This window comes from Bidens hawaiensis, unplaced genomic scaffold, assembly GCF_021521415.1.
Source record: "Bidens hawaiensis isolate Kalapana, Puna unplaced genomic scaffold, B.hawaiensis_p1.1 tig00008374_1, whole genome shotgun sequence".
Taxonomy (NCBI): domain Eukaryota; kingdom Viridiplantae; phylum Streptophyta; class Magnoliopsida; order Asterales; family Asteraceae; genus Bidens; species Bidens hawaiensis.
Window position 1 is genome coordinate 763,466 of NW_027491592.1, and position 20,351 is coordinate 783,816.

Sequence of the window (20,351 nt, forward strand, 5' to 3'; positions counted from 1 at the left end):
ATAATAAAGTTTATTAAGACTCATGTAGTCATGTTACCTCATTGTATTATCAAACTCTAAGATTTGAATCTATGTTCTATTGTATAACAGTAATAGTGTAAAATATCGTATTGAGTCATACTCATGTTAGTTCATTGTAGCGACGGGCCTAATAGTTTTAATGAATGTTACTCATTGCATCGATGGGCTCGTTGATTTCAACTTTTAACGCATCATTTAGACCGAGCGTAGTAGGAAGTCACATAATCAGCTCAGTCAATTTTGTGGCAATCTCATCTGCCAAACCATTATAAGTTTACAGCATAGGGTGTCAAGGGTAACTGCCCCTTTGAGCGCTAACCAGGTGACGACACCAAGGACAGGAGGTGTGGGGCCAACTCATTAATAAACCAATAAACAATTTTTTCATAATTTTAAATAACAAAATGGTTAAAGGAAAATTCTCAAAATAAACCAAGTATAGAGAGAGAGATTTAAATTGGACTTAAAAATGGGAAAATTCCCAAATTAGACCAACGAATTTGGACGGGCCGACACATAGGGAAAAAATCCGACATGATTCGTCCGAGAATCAAAAGCTGCCATGTGTTAAGATCTGAACACAAACTTTTAAATATGGTCTTGGCCAGCCATTTTCATCCCTTAAAGTTTCTTGGGGAAAATAGTCGGCTCCCTTCGAAATTCGTTAGTCTACTTTGCAAATTTTCCCATTTTTAGGTCCATTGTAAGTCTCTCTCTATATTTGGTCTATCTTGGGAATTTTTTCCAAATATAAAATACTAATTGGGATGTTGGTTAAACCATTACTTGTATTTTAAGGAAAAGTTAGTAGCAGTGTGCTATTCACTTATTGGTTAAACAACTACAAATGGTCTTATTACTTATAATCTTATTTAGTTTAGAACATATTAAAAAAAATCTTTTAAAAAAAGAATCGCGTGACGTCCCATGACTACAAAATGAATCCATTATTCAATAACAATTTTGAAAAATCCATTGAAATACTTATCGAATTTCATACTCATTGTTTTGCTAATAACTTTGTTTCTAAAGGTGCCACATCCTAATTCGGATCAGTAATTTTGTTGTCAAGTTTGACAACATCTATTGTTCCCGAGCTTAACTAAATCCATGCTGCAGCATGTAAAGAACTCGTTTGAAGGCGACCTAGAGGCGAAGCTCCTAAATGCTTCCAAACACTCAAGTTAGTGCTTTATAATTTATAAGGTTAGCCTCCTATTTATAACGGGTCACGGAGTAAACACTAGTGGGTTTGTTCACAAGAGCTTGTTAAGGTCCAACACAATATTTTTATTGGGAGTTTATATTTAGATTAATATAGAACATGCGTCATCAAAAGGCAACATGGTCCACATGGATAAACTGATATTGTATGGTATGGTGCATTGACAATTGACATGTTCATATGTTGGTTAATTTCCCTATTGTAATTAATATCATGCAGATGGCTAAAATAGAGTTGATAGTGATTTTAGCATGAGGTTCATATTAATGGTATTAGATAAATATATTGATTATAATTAGAAAAAATTATTGCAATTATCTGTATCATAATCAGAAATTCTTGTTAGATTAGGGTTTTTTTTGTAAAAAAAATAATAATCTATAATTGGATTATGGGAATAGACCCACTTAGGCCTGATAATGAAACGAACGTCGGTGAACTGTTCGTGAATCGTTCGGTGAGAAGTTAGTTTATGCTCGTTTATTTAATAAACGAACGAACATGAACACATGTATTGTTCGTTTATTTATGTTTGTGATTTATGTTCGTTTATCTTCGTTTATCTATGTTCATTTATGCTTGTTTACATATTAGTAGAAAGTAATCATATATTATTTTGAAGAGTTAACTACTTTATAGTTTTTTTAACTAGCGGGGCTTGCCCAAATGGCCAGGAACATGATGGATAACCCGGATGTCCCAGGTTCGAATCCTGATTCCGACCGGATTTTACCAGAGCATTAAAACCTGTCGTGCCTTCGGGCGGGGTGAGCCAACTGGGTTTTACTGGGAACGCCAAGCCAAACTCGGATGCCAACGTGGATCCTGATAATGTCAACATAGTTGGCCTGAGTGGGATGGCGGGGCGCGACGTGTTCGCGCAGTGAGATAGCTTAACTGTGAAAGTTATCTTTCGAAAAAAAAAACTATTTATAGTTTTATATTTGTTCATTTAAGTATGCTCATTTATGATCGTTCATGTATGTTTGTGTTCATTTACAGTTTTTCATATATGTTTATTTATGTTTGTTTATCTTTGCTCAGTTATGTTCGTTTATAATTTTTAAAAACCTATATAAACGAACACGAAAATGTTCATTTTTTAAATAAACGAACACGAACACAAAATGTGTGTTTGACTAAGCGTTCGTGTTTGTTTAAAGTTAAATGAACGAACATACCCTTGTTCGTATTCATTCGGTTCATTTACATGACCCAATGAAAAGGAGCAAAAATTGCATGATAAATGTGAGACTACTCCCATTGGCAATCTTAATAAGATTGGTGGGCCCAAAGTTTAAAAAAAATTGAAAAAGAAAATTTACCAATCTAGATTGGCAATCTGGGTTGGTAGAGCAAACCCAGATTGTAATCCAAACTAACCCCTAATAACTTAATTATTCAATTAACTTTTAATATTCGAACTAAAAAAAATAATTAAATACACGATATTTCTTAAAAAAAATTATGAACATTCCGACATAAATTTTATTTAAAACGGACTTCGTTAAAAAATATTTTTTTTAAGTTGGGATGGGTTGTAAATGTGTGTAAATGATTGAGGTGAACTAATTATGTAGATTGAGGAAAAAGAAATAAATTTTATAATGTGAGATTGAGATTGTTGATGGTGATAGTGTGAGGTATCTTTTATCATTCTGTCTTTGGAATATGTGTGGGGGTGTTTGGATGTGAGGTTTAAAACTGATTGTGTGAAACATAATAATTGGGAACTGGCTGGAGGAGATGGTGTTTGGATGGGCTTCTATTATTTGAAGTTGCATTAATTATATAATACACTTATTTGTATGTTTGACAGTTATGATCATTTACCTAATAAAATGACCAAAAGTGTCATTTTTTGATGTTTTGAAGTATGAAAACTGATTCACATTAGTTCTAATAATGTTTTCAAAAAATATTTTGTAAATGAACATCGAGAGTTTAAGTAATTATATTTCCTATTTCTTATAATATAATTACTAGAAATGTAGATACAATGTATTTAATACTGTAACAAGTGGGTCAGTAAGTACTTTTAGTGTTTCAAAAGTAGTCCAAAATTGATCATTTGCCCTCTAAAAAATCATATAATCAGATTGACAAACAATTAAACTAAAACATGTTAAATGAGTCCGCAAGCAAAAGACCTTCTGGTCCAGCGGCACCCCGTGTTTCTCCTAAACTCTCAATAAGGAGACTCAGGTTCCTCCTGGAACGGTTTGGCGTCATTCTCGAACGTCAAACTAACAAGTAACAACGAAAGGTTGTAATTGCGTCTGAATTAGGATATATAATTGAGCTATGAAGAGCCCAAATACACCCTTGTTAATAATAAAATGTTAACATTCTTGGAACTTGGAAGTATTCAGGAATGTATTAAAATGAATTAAAAACCTCCTAAATTGCTCAATTAAAAAAAGTTGGATTACTTTTGTAGTACACAAATTTTCTTTTAATCATAGTTTATATAATATAACAAAGTAGATAAGAATAAATTGTTAGCAAATTATTTTAGGTCCACATGGTTTTCTCTTTCCTTCTTATTAAGTGGTATGTTGTTACATATATGATAGATTGATAGATCATCAAATTCTTTTTCTTAAACAATGTGCCAAATCATTAAAGTTGCAATATTTATAGGCCAAAAGGAGTATTTATTATTCAAGTTTTGTGGTGTAAGCTGTCCGATCTAACTAGCTTTGTTAAGTATAATTCATACTTGTAGAAAGTTGTAGGCTTGCAACTAGATGTTGTAAAACGGGTGGGTAGGTAATAAGTAATAAATTGAAACTTTTTGAACTCTTTAAAGATATACTTTAGTATCTTCAACCATTTGACCCATTTAACATGCCTTTATCTTAACTCTTAAGTATAACCTTGGATTATATACCACAAGTGCCTTTAACTTGTCGGTAGAAGGACTTGTCATTCCGTTGGATGAGGGTTCAAGTCCTATGTTGTAAAATCAAAAGTGTAATATAAAAGTGAAGTAGAGAGTGTGTGAATTACTGCTTAAGAAAATGAAAAAGAAAAAACAAAGAAAAAAAAGACTTTTGATTCTACCCATTTGAGAGCATTCTCGTTCAATTCATCAAATTTTGTGAGAGATGTTTTTATAATTTAGAAAGTGGTTTAAGGTGTTGTGAGTGGAGGACAGACAAAATGTAGTGTTTTTTATGTATATTTGAAAAGTTCATGTAGCACCCTGTAATTTTTTAATATTTTTTGAAAATGATTTTAAGTGAAGGAGGGAGATAATATATTGATAAATGTATAAAAAAATATTATTTAATTGAAAAGGAAAATAAAATGTAATGATTTTTAGTGTAATTTTGGATTTTAAGATAAGAGATCAGATGTAAATGCTCTGACATGCTAGATATATTCGATAATTGAATTGAATCATTCATAAGTAAACACTAAACAAGTCAAAAATGAACTCTATAATCCTAACATACATGCAAGCACCCCATTGTGAACATTTCATCTATGATCATTGTGCTTTTAGGGACAAAATTCTAAGTTATGTTCATTCATCACGAGCCTGAAAATCATGTAAAACACACAAACCAAAACACAATTTGCTTATTCGCTGCTTGACACGAACATAGCTCTTAACACGAGGAGTTTTGTTTGTAATTTTTATAGAAAAATATTACAAATCATAATTGAAATTTGAAAAATTTATTACATTAGCAGCCCAACATTGTACATTAAAGTGAGCCATTTTGTGGGTCAATACTCAATAATGTATGGTCTTTGGTGACATTATACACATGGAATAAGTCAAAATGGTGATGGGTTTAATTTTGGATTGGTGTTAGATGTGGTCAATTGATGTGATTATTAGACACAGAAAAAAAGATTTGTTGAATGATTGAGAACAGAGGATCCTTTGTTTATCCCTGAAGAATGGCAGCTGCTTTTATATCTTATTGGTTCAATGGGTATATCTGCACAATGCTTGCATTTGCCATGTGACCATTGTTGACACATCTGCATGGTACTCCTATTATTTGACTTTTTTATATTATCAGCTTAGGAGTTAAGGATAGAGTGGGTATGTGTTAGATTTTTAAAAGAGAACAAAATATTATTATTTTTGCTGGTGATTGATTTATAGCATGTGCATACTGAAGCTTGGACATGGGTGCTCTTTGTTTTGATCTTGTAACATGACTTTTCTTTTTAACCACAAAATCATACACCACCAACTTAATTTTAAGCGTAAATTGTTTGATACTGTTAGGCTACATACCCTTTGGTCATAAAATACGATGGAAGGATGAAAATCTAGTTATGATGACTTCAAATACTATTGTTTTGTTGTTAACACAAACTTCAACGGGTGGTTTTTAAGAGAAGCATATGGAGACGTGGAAGTGAGGGTGACAACGCATACATGACCTGTGACATAAAGAAAATTATTATGGTATGTGACCATGGATTGTTAATGGGAAGTTTGTGCACGTCCTGTGAGAAAGGATTGAGAGAGAAAAGAACCTTAATTTATAGAGGATAAGAGAGAATACGGTGATCCGAGAAAATATTACTTATTAACGAGACGCATATACTGAAGAAGACGAGTATCAAACATTTACTATATGGGTCCACTTAAAAAAAGTTTAATTAATCTTCAAGGTGAAGTGCAATGTTAATAGATGTTACATTATTGAATCTTGCTTTTACTAATATCCTACAGTAACTTATTGGTCTTGTTGGTTAACAAGGTAAAGTTAAGAATTGTAAGCATGGTACATTGCCGTTAGATAGATCTCTCGTTTTCGCATATTTTTGCTTCCACTTATATTGTATCGTAATTCTATTGGTTAGCAAGATAATGTCGGAATCCTGTAAATTTTCTAATAACATGCTCTCATTTTCATGATTAGAATAAAACAAACATATATTAATTACAAACCCATACATTTTTTTTAAATGTATATTTATAATAGATCAAACACAAGCTGCGGGCTCGTAGGCATAACAACCATTGCCACTTCAGCTTCCATTACAACCATAAACCACTTTTAAACAATTCAAAGTCAACAAAAACCAATTCCCTATAGATAATAATAAATCATAAACCAATCCACAACCCAAATTCCAAACCGGGTTGGGTCTTAACCCGATTCCATCTTTCAAACCCGGAAATTCTTCCCGGTAAAAGTCTGCCCAAAATGCCAATTTGCGGGCACAATGTTCTTGGAAGTAGAAGTCCGACCATCACTCCCTCGCACACGGAACGAAAGTGACTGTCCTATCAAAACAGCATTTGACTGCCAGTTTTGACCCCAGTTTCGGCTTAAAGCCATCCACTGGGTGCCAGAACCTTTCACCCATGCCTGGGTGATATCTCCAGCACCCCCAACATTGCTAATTAAAATTAAATTGAAGTAACGGAAGCCGTTTATTGTGTACCGGATCCCTCCTTGTTTTTGGCAAGGTACCCTACAAAAAAGAAAATATTAAAGAATTTATCATATGTTAATATGTTAATATTGTAATAAAAGTAGTTATAATATTGTAACATTAAAGTGTGTACCTATAGTTTTTTTTTAAATAACTTTGCTATAAGTGAAATTTTATTTTTTACTGAACTAACCGTCTATAAGAAACGGGTACAATTCCCGCACGGTACTCCGCAATCTTAAGAAACATCGGCATGGCAAGATCAAAATGCGGGCGAGGGGGGTTACACCACCCGCCATTATCGCTAGGTTGGGCGAAATTAGGCGGGCAAAAATTAGTAGCCGTTATAAAAATGGACGGGCTGCCCGGGTGACACCATTGGAGGTCATCCGTACACTTTATTTCAAAACACGCGCCGCAGCTAAGCCCGTCGTTAAACAACGCAGTGCTTAGCGCGGCCGTGTTTACACCGTAGCCTTGGCTATATAAGTTCCCATAGCCACACGCCCCACCTGAAAACATTTCCCATCAGAATTTAAAAAAAATGATAAGATAAAATGTTAATGATTTTATTTATTTATAATAATTGAAAGTGGTAATGACAACGGACCCATGGTGCCAGAAGCATCACTGCCGCCGTAGAAGGTGGCGTGGGCGGTTTGCCACTGGCCGCCGGTGTAGACTCCGGGGATACGGGCGTTGACTGTGGTGGTTATGGTTATGGTTAAGAGTAGAATGTAGCATAGGGTGGTTGGGTTGGCCTTCATTGTTGAAGAGAAAGAAAGAGTGGGAGTGAAGAGAATGGAAAATGTGAAGGGGTACTTATTGGGAAAGAGAGGGGTTGGGAGGGGTAATTTGGGAATAATTTGGGTGTGAGAGTGTGTAACTGTTTACAGCAATGTGGTTATTAATATTTATTTAATGTTTATGAATATTCATCATTATTTGTAAGATACCCATTTTAAAAGAAATCATAAATAGGGACGTACAAATTCTATAGCGGTACAGATTGGAACTTGTTCCTGTATCAAAATTGGTAACGAATCGGTACCAAATTTTGAGTTTCGATTCGTTACGGTATCGGTATTTCGCGAATTTTACTGAAAATTTTGGTGCCAGTACCGGTACCAAGAAAATGCTATTTTTGGGATCGGGATTTTCTGTATCTGTACCGGTACCGTGCCGATGCGTACCTAATCATTAATACTTAATTATTATATTTTTGACAAAAAGTTTATTTCGACCTTTTATAATCTTGTATTTGTAAGGATTTAAGCTCACCACCTTCATTTTGAAAAGATAACAAATTTATTCCACCTTTCCTAAGAGCATTCACATTCAAACCATCAAATTTTATGAGTGGAGTTTTATAATTTAGGGAGTGGTTTTTGTTGTGAGTAAATGAGAAAGAAAATGCAGTGATTTTTCTATATATTTGAAAAATTACTGTTGTCCTCCTATAATTTTTAAAATTTGTTGAAATTAGTTGTGAGTGAAAGAGATAAATGGAAAAGATGAATGTATATAAAAATATAATTTAATTGAAAAATAAAAAAAAATGTATTGTTTTTAGTGTAACTTTATATTTTTATATAATGGAGATGATGGGAATGCTCTAATATGACCACCTCCATTTTTCAAGGATTGATACCATATTAGAAGTATTTGATATTTTTAAAAATTATCTGTGTAAATAATCATGGCTTGTTTGTAATATATATATTTATATATATATAGATTTCGGATCTAACATGCAAGTCCTATATTGGTGTACAGGCATACGACTCGTATTCTGTGATACTTTATAGACTTGTTGGTGGAGCTTGATCTATACAAGACATATATGACTTGTGTATTGACAAATGAAATCTTGCAATTAGCGGCCTCTTCTTGTATTATATCTATGGAATTACCAGGGCCGTCTTTGAGGCATGGCAGGGTAGTCGACGGCCACAGGCCCGACACCCCGCTAAGCTCAAAAATTAAAAATTGAAAAATTATATGTATTTTTATCAAAAACATGTGTATAATCAATGTTTTAACACAATAACATAACCACTAGCTTGGTCTAATGGTAAAGGGGTATGACATCTATCCAAAAGGTTGCGGGTTCTAGTTTTATTTGAGACAATTTTAAGCTTATTTTTATACAAAAGTTTTTTACACAACTTAAATCACAATCAAATAAGCTCATTTATAATTAAATTGTTTAAGCACAACAAAATATTTCATTTAATTAAGGCCCAAAAAAACTTCGTTTTTAGCCCAATTTTTTTTTTGTCTTTTCGGAGCCGGCCATGAGAATTACCTATATAGATTCATAATAAATATGATTATTATCTCTTGAAATTCGAAATTCTTCTTATTGACCATTCATACAACTGCAATTTAAGCATGTAACTACATATTTTTGTGAGAAAGTACTAAATATATCAGTAGATTAAATTATTTAAGTTATAAAATTTGCTTTTGGGGCCAAAAGAAAATATATATAAAAAAAAGGTGTCAATTTCCTTTGCTATCTTTGTCCAGTGGCTATTATTACCCTTATCCTTCATATGCTTGTCTATAAGTGTTATAACCTTCATAAAATAATATTATTTGTATTCTATGATTGAAAAAAAATACAAATTTCAAATATTATCCAAGATTGGATCTTACAACATGATAACATAATTTTCGTTACCTGGTTATATGTTATGATCAAATGTTGTTATCCTGAGACATGTTGTAGGTTGCTATATTTCTGATTTAAGTTAATTTTTGTAAGTTCTTTGTGTGCGTGTTATTAGGTTCGATTTCAGGCTTGAATCATATGTGTGTAGTAAGAAAAGCGACTGTCAAGCGTAGCCTACGTATATAGATAATCACCTAAATGCAAATGAACAAGGCAATGCAAAACCAAACTTACAAAAAGAGAAAGGACGCATAATTAACAATTTACTTAGTTCTCACGGGACATATTGAGCCACGTCCACGTCTTTAGCAACATGCCATCCTGGCCAAAAGGTCTATACATGATGTTGGCCTAAACTCCCACCATTGTGATTACGGTCGACACATCTTGACAAGTCTAGTACGGATATAGGCAATCTTATTGGTAACAATTAGGGTTGAAATTGATTTAAGTTTTGTATGTTCTCATATTGATGAAAAAACAAGTTGGGATTATTTAATTTATATCTATTTTCTTGGAGGGTTTTCTTAATTTTAATAAAAATAAGTAAAAATTCAGTTCCATAACTAAAGACTACTCTTTTAGCTTTTAGGCTATGCGTAGTAGAGGGGCTACAAATTGGGGCGTTTTGCGCCGTGTGGCGCCCAGTTAACAAGAGGTGAGAATTTGTTTTTGGGTGTAATGGTGTAGGGGCTACAATAGTAATAATATATATATATATATATATATATATATATATATATATAGAAAAAGGTTCAAATAAAAAGAAAGAGTTTCTTAAGAATGGTAAGAACCAATAGATTTTTGACAAGTGACATTACAACATATGGTGAAAGAACAATTCTAAGAAACTATGTCGGTTATAGTGGTGAAAGAGTAGTTACAGGAAACTATGTCGGTTTTTGGTAATTTTAAATCTCAACAATTGATTAACATGATTAAATGACTATGATTTATTCCTAGTCTTCCTAGGAAACTATTTCTTTTTAGTATAACCATTCCCTATATATATATATATATGTATATATATGTATATATAACACACACACATATTAATAAAATATTAATATTCTTCAAACCAAGCCGGCAACAATATAACCCCGCCCCCGCCCCTTTTCGCCCACATATCGTCCCGGGGGGGGGGGGGGTCCCCTACTTCTCGCCCAAAATCGCCCCAACCCACGCCCTATTACGGATAGTCTTAGTGATAAAAGGTACATTATATATATATGTGTATATATATATATATATATAAACTAAATGAACAAAATTTTCCAAATCAATTGGTTATCAAACCAATCAATTTGATATGATATGATACCTGAATATTATAACTGCCATTTATTTTTTAATATGATCAACTAGAGCAAATGTGTAGGTTGAATCATTGATGCAATAGAAGGAAATGAAAATACACTTAAAAGAAGAGTGAAGAGATTTGTATAGCTTTTAATGTGTTTCTTTATTGTGAGGGAAAACATGTTGTCTAGTTTCTATCTCCAAGTGTATGGGACAAGCAAATTTTCAAGATGCATGTGAAGTTGAAAAGACTCTTTTAATGCAAACTTATCCTTTATTGGTGTTTTATATATTTGGTTGGTTGATATATGATATCTGTTTTAGTGACATTTTATTAAAACATGTTCAATCATCAAAATGAAAAAAAATTAATGTAGATATAGAGCAAACTGCATTTCAGAATCAAATATACATTATAGGAACTATGTCAACTATATTATTAAGTTTTATGTATTGAAGAAACACCAGTCGAACCCCGACAGATTACGAGTAACCTGAGGGTTAGATAGACGTTTCCCACGAGGGGTTAATTCCGGCAAGATGGTTCTTCCGATAACCTGCAAAACAGACACCGTGAGCTCGTCACTAAGAAAGGGGGGGGGGGGTTCCTCCTTGTGACCACCCTCCGGCGTGAGAATCAGTCTATATTACTCTTTGAATATAAAAGTATATTAAGAATACTAGAGCAGTTATCAGGTAAATTATACAAGATATTAGATGATGAAATGACAATACCATTTGGTGTCTTTTATAGCCGAAGGTGGGTTTCCAAGGAGGTTTAGCCGGCCTATTACTCTGCCAACTGTGGCCTACACGCGTGCCCTGCTGGTAATTGGTGGATAGGTAGCGGCTGATAGTGACCAGGCGTGCTGTTCACTTTTCCTTTTCCACCAACTACAGGCTAGGCACGTGGTATGGCAGGAGTTGGTGAGCAGACGGCGGCTATTGGTCACAGTGCTGTGGCGTGCTGTCTGCCATGCTGCTGTCAGTGAGCTGTCGTATCCTTGGTCAGATCTTTTGTCCATACCTCGTCAGGTATCACACAAAAGATCCTCCATTATTATACGGACTGGCTCATTTAGGCGGGATTTTTCCCCCTCCCGCCTTTATGCGGGAATGTTCCCGACTTTGCTCATTCCTTCTTCAGGTGACTACTGAATTATTATGAGTGTTAAGCCTTATGCGTGTAGCCATGCTGCGCGGGTGGCCAGTCCCTGATGGCGGGTCTCCGCACCTGCGGGAACAGGCGGGTACTTGGAAACCATAGGGAGGCATTTCCTGCGGGACCAGCTTGCGTACCGCATGTGAGGTCGTCACAACTCTGAGCGTGGTGGGTCCTGCGGGTTTGGTAGGTCGCGGCGCAGACGTCCTTATGGTGAAGTCTGCGGGTTCAACTGCGCAGACGTCCGTTTAAGGAGTCTTGCGTGTTCAACTGCGCAGACGTCTCCTTTTAAGGTGAGTCTTGCGGGTCCTAACCACCTCTGCTGGGACCTACCTCTTCAAGTCCCCCCAGTCCAATGTTCTTCTCATGAATGTTTAATAAAGTGAGGTGAACTTTTGGACTTAAGCAAGGGGTTTTTGAAAAGGGTTTAGTTTTATGGGTTTTCCGAGGGAAGTCTTACCCACGGGTTTCCCAATGTCACGCAGAATTTCCCAATGTTCTGCTTGATCTTTGGGATGATGCGGATAGGTCTGTAACCTCCCCGCAATTCAGGAGCGTTTAGAACCCTTTGTGTAGATTCTTCATGAGGTCTTGGTGGTTTTGAACATAGTGATCAATCATGTTATAACCACCAACTCCATCCTGAAGTTTCAAACAATCTAGTTCTTGACGTTCCCGCTATGCGGGGATGTTATTCCCGTTTCTGCAAGCATGGCCCATAAGATCCTTCTTGGTTTCAATTCCTGTGGAGTGCTCGGTATGCGAAGGGTTTTGCCTTGACGCTGTACCCGCACTTCGTCTTAATAGTAACTTTACTCCCAAGGTATCCCTGGCGTCAAATCCCTGCAGGTGCTAGGTACGTGAAGGGTTTTGCCTTGACACTGTATCCGCGCCTGTCTTATGGTTGCCGAGGTGTTCCTGGCTTTTAATCCCCTGCGGGCGCTAGGTATGTGAAGGGTTTTGCCTTAACACTGTACCCGCGCCCGACTTACAATTGGGTGCCGAGGTATGACTTTTTACGGGGGTTAGGTATGTGAAGGGTTTTGCCTTAACACTGTACATGTGCCCGTTTGGGTGGATTGCCAAGATATTCTCGGCTTCACTTCCCTGTGGGTGTTAGGTATGTGAAGGGTTTTGCCTTAACACTGTACCCGCACCCAACCTTATAGTCGGGTTTTTTCGGTTTCCGTTCCCTGCGGGTGCTAGGTATGTGAAGGGTTTTGCCTTTACACTATACCCGCACCCGGCTTCATAGTTGGGTTTTCTTGGCTTCTGTTCCCTGCGGGTGCTAGGTATGTGAAGGGTTTTGCCTTAACACTGTACCCGCAGCCGACTTACGGTCAACTGGATAGCCGGGGTAAGGGGTTTTTCCCGATTACTTTTCGAATCTTTTTGAATCTTTGAAATTTGAAGAGTTGGTGAAAGGATAAGAACAGTCGTCGTGCGACGGTTTCTTCTGCCTGTGTCAGGACGTGCTGGAAGTTATGGTGACGTGACATTATATGGTCATTCCAGACGCTTTTTACGGCGCGTGGGCGCGATTTTTAGGGGGGCGTGGCCGCAAAATTAATGGCACTCGTCCTTTCAACAGCTGTTGCCAGCTTGCCTGGTGCCACATGTCACGGTTTCATTGCACCTTCAATTTCTCTCTCCTCCGCATTAAATTCATCGCATTAATTGCGATCACTATATAAAGGGGAAGAGGGTCCTTTGTAATTCACACCTTCACTTCTTCTCTTCATCTCTAAGGCGATTTCTGGTGAATACTCCCTTATTCAGTTGAGCATTCCTCCGAAATCGTTTCTTCTTCCTCTGCAATATGTCTTCCCATGATGCTGAAGCTGTAGTCGACGATAAGAGTACTGCTGGCGAGTGCCAGTGTGCTCTACCTGTCGATCTGTACCAGTACGTCGTCAGGAAATTCATGCTTGAGTCTCTTGAGCCTGAGTTTCCTGAACCCCAGCAGACTGTGTACGATGCCCCCAGCGGCAAGATCGGGGTATATGCTGCATTCTTCGTTTATGGGAACCTTAGGTTCCCATTGACAAAGTTTGTGTACCGTGTCCTGGAGAGGCACGGTGTGCACCTGACCGAGGTGCATCCGATGGCGATTGCCAAGATTCGGCACTTCGAGTGGGTGTGCCGTATTCTGGGCATTGAGCCCTATGTGGACCGCCTGATGACCTTCTATACTTGGAGGTGCATCCAGGGGTGGTACACCCTGACAACCCGGATCAAGGGTTTGAAGATTTGCGCAACCGAGCGCAGTCTCCGTTCGTGGAAGCGGGAGTTCTTCTACATTTCTGCCCGCGCCATCCCCATTGCCATGAAGTTTAAAAATGGCCAAGCAATTCCGAGCCTTCACGCCACCAACTACCAGGAGGCGGAATGGTTTTCGAAGATATCCCGGGTCCAATCTCCGGTTTACCGGTTTGCGGAGTCCGGGATGGTGATGCTGGGGATGAGCCGGGTGTGGAAGGAGGCGTCTCGGGTTCCCATCCTTCTCGAATATGGTTTGAACTATATTCCTTATGGTATGTCTTGTCTTTCTTGCTGATACGAGTTTGTCTTCTAACTGTTTCTTTTTTTTTTTTTTCAGAGGGGAACGATTTGGAGTCGCTCCTGTACCCGCGGGAAGCTGACGGTCCCGCGCGGATGGGTACTCGTGCTCTAGACGAGAACGAGTTGCCCATCCTGGAACAAACGGCGGATCGGTTTGTGGAGGTCTATCCGCTGGGCCACGAGATCCTGAGCCACCGGCGGCCATGTAAGGCGTTATTCTATCCTCCACCTCTCAATGCTGTACCTGCTGCTGGAATTCCTGACATCCCGTCTTCTTCTGAGGAATCCGCATATGGTCCTCCGTTGGTGCGGAAGAAGAAGGCTGCCGGCGGAAAAGGGAAGGAGAAGGCGGCCTCCACAGCCGATCCAGTGCTCCTATCTGACACTGAGTCAGATAGTGAAGAGGTGGCGGGGAACCCCGGTGGTGAGAAGACCACTGCTCCGGAGGCTACGACTGTTACCTCCGGAGAACCAATGACGACGACGGTGACCGGCATCAAGAGACCGGCTCCATCGGGTTCGTCCCCGCCCGTCCGTACGTTCAGGCTCAAGAAAACCCGTAAGTACAAACATCCTTCTTATCTTTGTAGATTTATCATACTTCATGAATTTATTGAAACACTTATCTTCTTGTGCAGGCGTGGATGTTGACGCATTCCAGGGTGGAGCGCAGAGGAGTACCTCTCCGCCAATGACGGTAGGCTCGGTCAGCCTACCCGAGGCGTCGACCCAGGCGCCTGCGCCTGCTTCCGCTGGATCAGTTGCTCACTCATTTGAGCCGACTATTTCAGCTGAGATGATGTCACCGCCGGCGGTGAGTGTGATTTTTACAGCATCTTTCACCGAGCCGGCGGTTACAATTGCTGCGGATTCCGCGGCGGCGACCACGGCGGCCGCTACTATGCCTCCGCCACCTGCAACGACGGCCGGCCCATCAGGTACGCGCGGGGCTTCTCGCCAATCTTTGTCACCTTCCCATCTGCCCGACCTTTTGGATGGATTTCCCTTAGGTTCAGGCGATGGGTTTGGTGGCTATCGGCCTGTGATCGACCCTACAGGTGCGTAGGGTTCTTTTGGCCTTTCTTATATATCTCTTCATCTTTTTCCTAACTGCTTTGTTTCTTTTGCAGTGTCGGATTCCAATGAAGTGTATGTTCCGCGATGGGACATCCGCCGAGGAACAACCCTTCGTACCCCTGTGGAGTGCGTGGAATGGGCTCGCCACGCTGCTCCCCATGGTGCGTTGGGGGAAGCCATGGCTAGCTACCAGGAGGGTAGGCTAACCAATGAGCTTCGGGTTCTCCAGGCCCGGATGCAGCCGCGCGTCGAGCTGCTTTGTCGTGAAGACGACAAGTTGAAAGCAGCTCGCGCCAAGGAAGTATCTCAAGCGCGGGCTCTTCGGGAGGAGAACCAACAGCTGTCCGCAGCTGCTGCGGAGAAGGAGAAGGCCTTCAAGGCCCTCGAGGTTGAGGTTCAAGCGCGACTCGAGGCCCGCTCCAAGGCTGCCCAAGCTGTTAACGAACAGCTTCGGCTGGCTAAGGAGACTGCGAGGAACGCAACCGAGAGGGCCACCAAGGCTGAAGCCGTTGCTGAGCCTTTACGCGTGGAGAATGAGGAGCTCAAGGCCAAATTAGAGGCTCTCCAACGTGCTCATGATGCCTTGGCGATGGAAGATGCCAAGAAGCTCCAGGAGATCTTGGACCAGAGGGGCGTGCTTGACCATACCGAGCGGAAGCTTAAGGGCGTCGAAGAGGCTGCCGCAAAGGAAGTGCTACTTGCCAACCTTAACAAAAGCGAAGCCGAACGCGCCTGCACCCAAGCTCAAGCCGCCCTTCAAGAAGCTCTGGTTGCCAAGGAATGGCTTCTTCGAGAAGCGTTCTCAGGTATGTTTAGCTTTACGTCTTCACGCTTTCCTTTGTACATAGAAAAAGTTTTGACACTTAAATATTTCTTTGTAGGTTGTGCATCGGGTCTTCTCAGAGACTACTTACGATGATGCCATGAGCGCAGCCCTCAACGCTTCTCATGAGGATGGGGAAAAGGCCGGCTTCCTGCTTGGTCTAGGGTTCGTTGAGAAAGGCATCCCGCCTTCCAACTTCCCTTTGTTCGATGTGGACACCGAAGCTGCATATGACCAAGCGGTGAACCAATATGCCGCCTTCCCGCATCCGGTGGTGGAGAAGGTGAACGAAGCCGCTGCCGCTGATGATGGACTTGCTATCCTCAGAGCTTTTCTTGAACCGCCACGCTCTACTGATGGGGCGGGTCCAAGTGGAAGTGGTCCTGAAGCTTGATTCTGAAGATCCCTTCCCGCTGCTAGGATAGACTAGATTTTGTTTTCTTGTAGGCGGGTAGTTACCCGGCCAATCTTGTAATATATCTTTTGAGAAATACAAATCTTTTTTGCGGATAAGACTGTTATTTCCTTCTTTGGGTTCATTGCTTTATAAACCTTATATGACGTGCATACTTAGTTTAAATTAGCAATTTCCCAAGTGTTTAGAATAGGTTAACCTTGAACGTGGTTGACAATAGGTTGAAGTTTTGCTTCCCCCTTTGTGATTGTGCGGATAGGACCGTCACTTGCACTTGGCAGGATGGCTAAACTTTACCTATGTCTGACCTGCGCATAGGTTTTTCCTTATCCTTTCAGAATGACTTTTAACCGTTCGACGCGCGTTTGTTAATGGGTTAGTGTTCAGCTTCCGTTACCAGGATTCATGCGGATAGACCGGCACTTTCACATAGTGGGATGGCTCACCTTTTCCCCTTTAACTGACATGCGTGAAGGTTTGATGCCTTTGGGTTTATGCGGGTTTTGCTGCCTTCCCCACGCAACGATTCTTCACTTGACGCGGTGACTACCGGCATTAGTGTTCGAATCGACCGTTCAACGCGCGGTTGTTAATAGGTTAGTGTTCAACTTCCTCTACCAGGATTCATGCGGATATACCGGCACTTTCACATAGTGGGATGGCTGAACTTTCCCCTTTAACTGACCTGCGTGAAGGTTTGATGCTTTTGGGTTTATGCGGGTTTTGCCGCCTTTCCCACGCAACGATTCTTCACTTGATGCGGCGGATACCGGCATTTCCATGTGTAAAGTTCATAAAATATAAATGTAAAATCATCAGCTTCAATTTGAAGGAGAATCGTTTCCATTAGAAGTGGCTCTAGGCCTTTTTTCTTTACAAATTTGGAATTGATCTACATACAAACTGTGTAATTGAGCTCCCATTAGACGTGGCTTGGATGGGAGCACCATCGAGCCGACATGTATCTTGTTCGGGATCTCGTTGTTTACGCAGTATGTAGTCTCCATTGAAGCTGCGATTTTATTCATGCGTTTCCCCAGCTGGGGTTCACGCATCAGCCTGCTCGACGCTCACTTCGCCACAAGGTGCGCGAGTGTCCCGTCCTTGACAAATGCTTCGACCAAGTCCTTTACGTCTAAGCATTCTTCAGTGTTGTGACCTTTGGTTTTGTGGAAATCACAATACTTTCTCCGATCAGCATTGTGGCGATGTCGGATATATGGAGCCTTTGGCCACGGGAGCTCCTCCGTGGCGAATATCTCGGTCACACTCTTTGTGAGTGGCGTCCACCTGGAGTTCTTCTCCGGTTTCACGTTATCCCTTCCGCCCAACCGATGTTGCAAGCTGGACGGGGTGTCAAAGTTTACCCTTGACTGCCAAATGCCCAGCTTCCGTTTTTTGTTTAATCGGGCGGTAAGGACGTTGTTTTCCCTCGTTTTCTGGGTGTAGAGGTTCGTACTCTGCGGAAGATCTCTACCCAGTTGCCTCTCAGTTTCCGCAAAGCGTTTAGCTGCGGTCATGATGGCATCCCATGTGGATGGCATGCCATCTTTGCCCGTTAGAGTGCGGATGAGTTCCGGGTCGTTTGCGCCTTGGATGAAAGCGGCTGCGAACGAGATCTTCGCTAACGTTGCCCAGGCTTAGCTTCTTTGAGTTGAAGCGAGTGATGAAGTCAGGCAAAGATTCTTCCTCCTCTCGGACGCACTTGAGGATTGTCCACTGTTCCTCAGTGTACTTTCTTTGCTGACTAAAGTGTTGGCTGAACTTCTGTTGGAAGTCCGCCCAATCGTAGATGTGGTGGACCGGTAGACGGTCGAACCACGCTCTGGCTGCTCCGACCAGCGTCATTTGGAACATATAACACCACGTGGGTTCCGTCCAGTTACTGACGGTCGCCCCCGCTATGAATCTGTTCAAGTGATCGTCAGGGTCGGAAATACCATCATACGTGCCTATGTTGGACATTTGTTTGGCACTTATTGGGGCGATTGCTTCCGCAATGTCCCTCGCGAATTTGGACGTTCCCGCCCTTGCCGCAGTTGGCGTAAATGTTTTGGAGAAGTCCCGTGGGCTGTTACCTACGTTTATTGGACTGAATGCTTCTCCAAAACGCCTTCTCGGTTGGGAATCCGTTTCTTTACGCTTCCCTTTCGCCTTATGGCGAGGGTTCGCGTCTTCCTCGGATTCCTCCGAATCATCGTCGTATTCGAATTCTTCCACTTGTTGGAGTGAACGTAAACGTTCATCCAACTCAGCTTGAAACTCTCTTTGATGTGCTTCGGCCCATGCTTTAACCTCATCGAGTGTTTGGCAGGGGAGCCTCGTCTGTTGATTTTCTAATTGGGTATCAGTGAATCCCAGTGTCTGATTATTTACTCCACTTGCCCCGGCTTGGGTAGCAGGGGTAGTGTTCGTAAAGTTTGTGTACTCGGTATTCCCCCTTATAGCTGGGGTTGTAGTTACCGGAGTCTCTTGGTTACTTGGTTTCGGGACCGGAGTATCCTTAACCATCTTTCCAGAAGTTTTGAAAAAACTGGAGAAAAATAAAGTTCTAGCTTTATGCACGGATGGCGCCAATGAAGAAACACCAGTCGAACCCCGACAGATTACGAGTAACCTGAGGGTTAGATAGACGTTTCCCACGAGGGGTTAATTCCGGCAAGATGGTTCTTCCGATAACCTGCAAAACAGACACCGTGAGCTCGTCACTAAGAAAGGGGGGGGGGGGGTTCCTCCTTGTGACCACCCTCCGGCGTGAGAATCAGTCTATATTACTCTTTGAATATAAAAGTATATTAAGAATACTAGATCAGTTATCAGGTAAATTATACAAGATATTAGATGATGAAATGACAATACCATTTGGTGTCTTTTATAGCCGAAGGTGGGTTTCCAAGGAGGTTTAGCCGGCCTATTACTCTGCCAACTGTGGCCTACACGCGTGCCCTGCTGGTAATTGGTGGATAGGTAGCGGCTGATAGTGACCAGGCGTGCTGTTCACTTTTCCTTTTCCACCAACTACAGGCTAGGCACGTGGTATGGCAGGAGTTGGTGAGCAGACGGCGGCTATTGGTCACAGTGCTGTGGCGTGCTGTCTGCCATGCTGCTGTCAGTGAGCTGTCGTATCCTTGGTCAGATCTTTTGTCCATACCTCGTCAGGTATCACACAAAAGATCCTCCATTATTATACGGACTGGCTCATTTAGGCGGGAGTTTTCCCCCTCCCGCCTTTATGCGGGAATGTTCCCGACTTTGCTCATTCATTCTTCAGGTGACTACTGAATTATTATGAGTGTTAAGCCTTATGCGTGTAGCCATGCTGCGCGGGTGGCCAGTCCCTGATGGCGGGTCTCCGCACCTGCGGGAACAGGCGGGTACTTGGAAACCATAGGGAGGCATTTCCTGCGGGACCAGCTTGCGTACCGCATGTGAGGTCGTCACAACTCTGAGCGTGGTGGGTCCTGCGGGTTTGGTAGGTCGCGGCGCAGACGTCCTTATGGTGAAGTCTGCGGGTTCAACTGCGCAGACGTCCGTTTAAGGAGTCTTGCGTGTTCAACTGCGCAGACGTCTCCTTTTAAGGTGAGTCTTGCGGGTCCTAACCACCTCTGCTGGGACCTACCTCTTCATGTATTGTTTTGAATGTGAACGTAAGACGATTATATATTTGTTCTATGA

At 41.0% G+C, this 20,351-nt stretch overlaps 1 protein-coding gene across 1 annotated transcript; it reads right to left on the reverse strand.

The window, feature by feature from the left end:
* Window positions 1-6,137: 6,137 nt before the first annotated feature.
* Window positions 6,138-7,443, reverse strand: LOC143637557 (expansin-A4-like). Its single transcript, XM_077104923.1, has 3 exons — window positions 7,272-7,443; window positions 6,855-7,173; window positions 6,138-6,700 (listed from the first exon to the last, which is right to left on the reverse strand). Exons 1-3 carry the CDS (start codon window positions 7,426-7,428, stop codon window positions 6,391-6,393), a joined length of 786 nt encoding a protein of 261 aa, XP_076961038.1. The 5' UTR covers window positions 7,429-7,443; the 3' UTR covers window positions 6,138-6,390.
* Between the last annotated feature and the right edge of the window lie 12,908 nt (window positions 7,444-20,351).

Coding starts and splice junctions, on each gene's coding strand:
- LOC143637557 (XM_077104923.1), bottom strand. CDS start 7,428: ATGAAGGCCAACCCAACCACCCTATGCTACATTCTACTCTTAACCATA. Junction 7,174..7,271: donor TGATGCTTCTGGCACCATGG/GTCCGTTGTCAT, acceptor AAATGTTTTCAG/GTGGGGCGTGTGGCTATGGG. Junction 6,701..6,854: donor GTACCCGTTTCTTATAGACG/GTTAGTTCAGTA, acceptor TCTTTTTTGTAG/GGTACCTTGCCAAAAACAAG.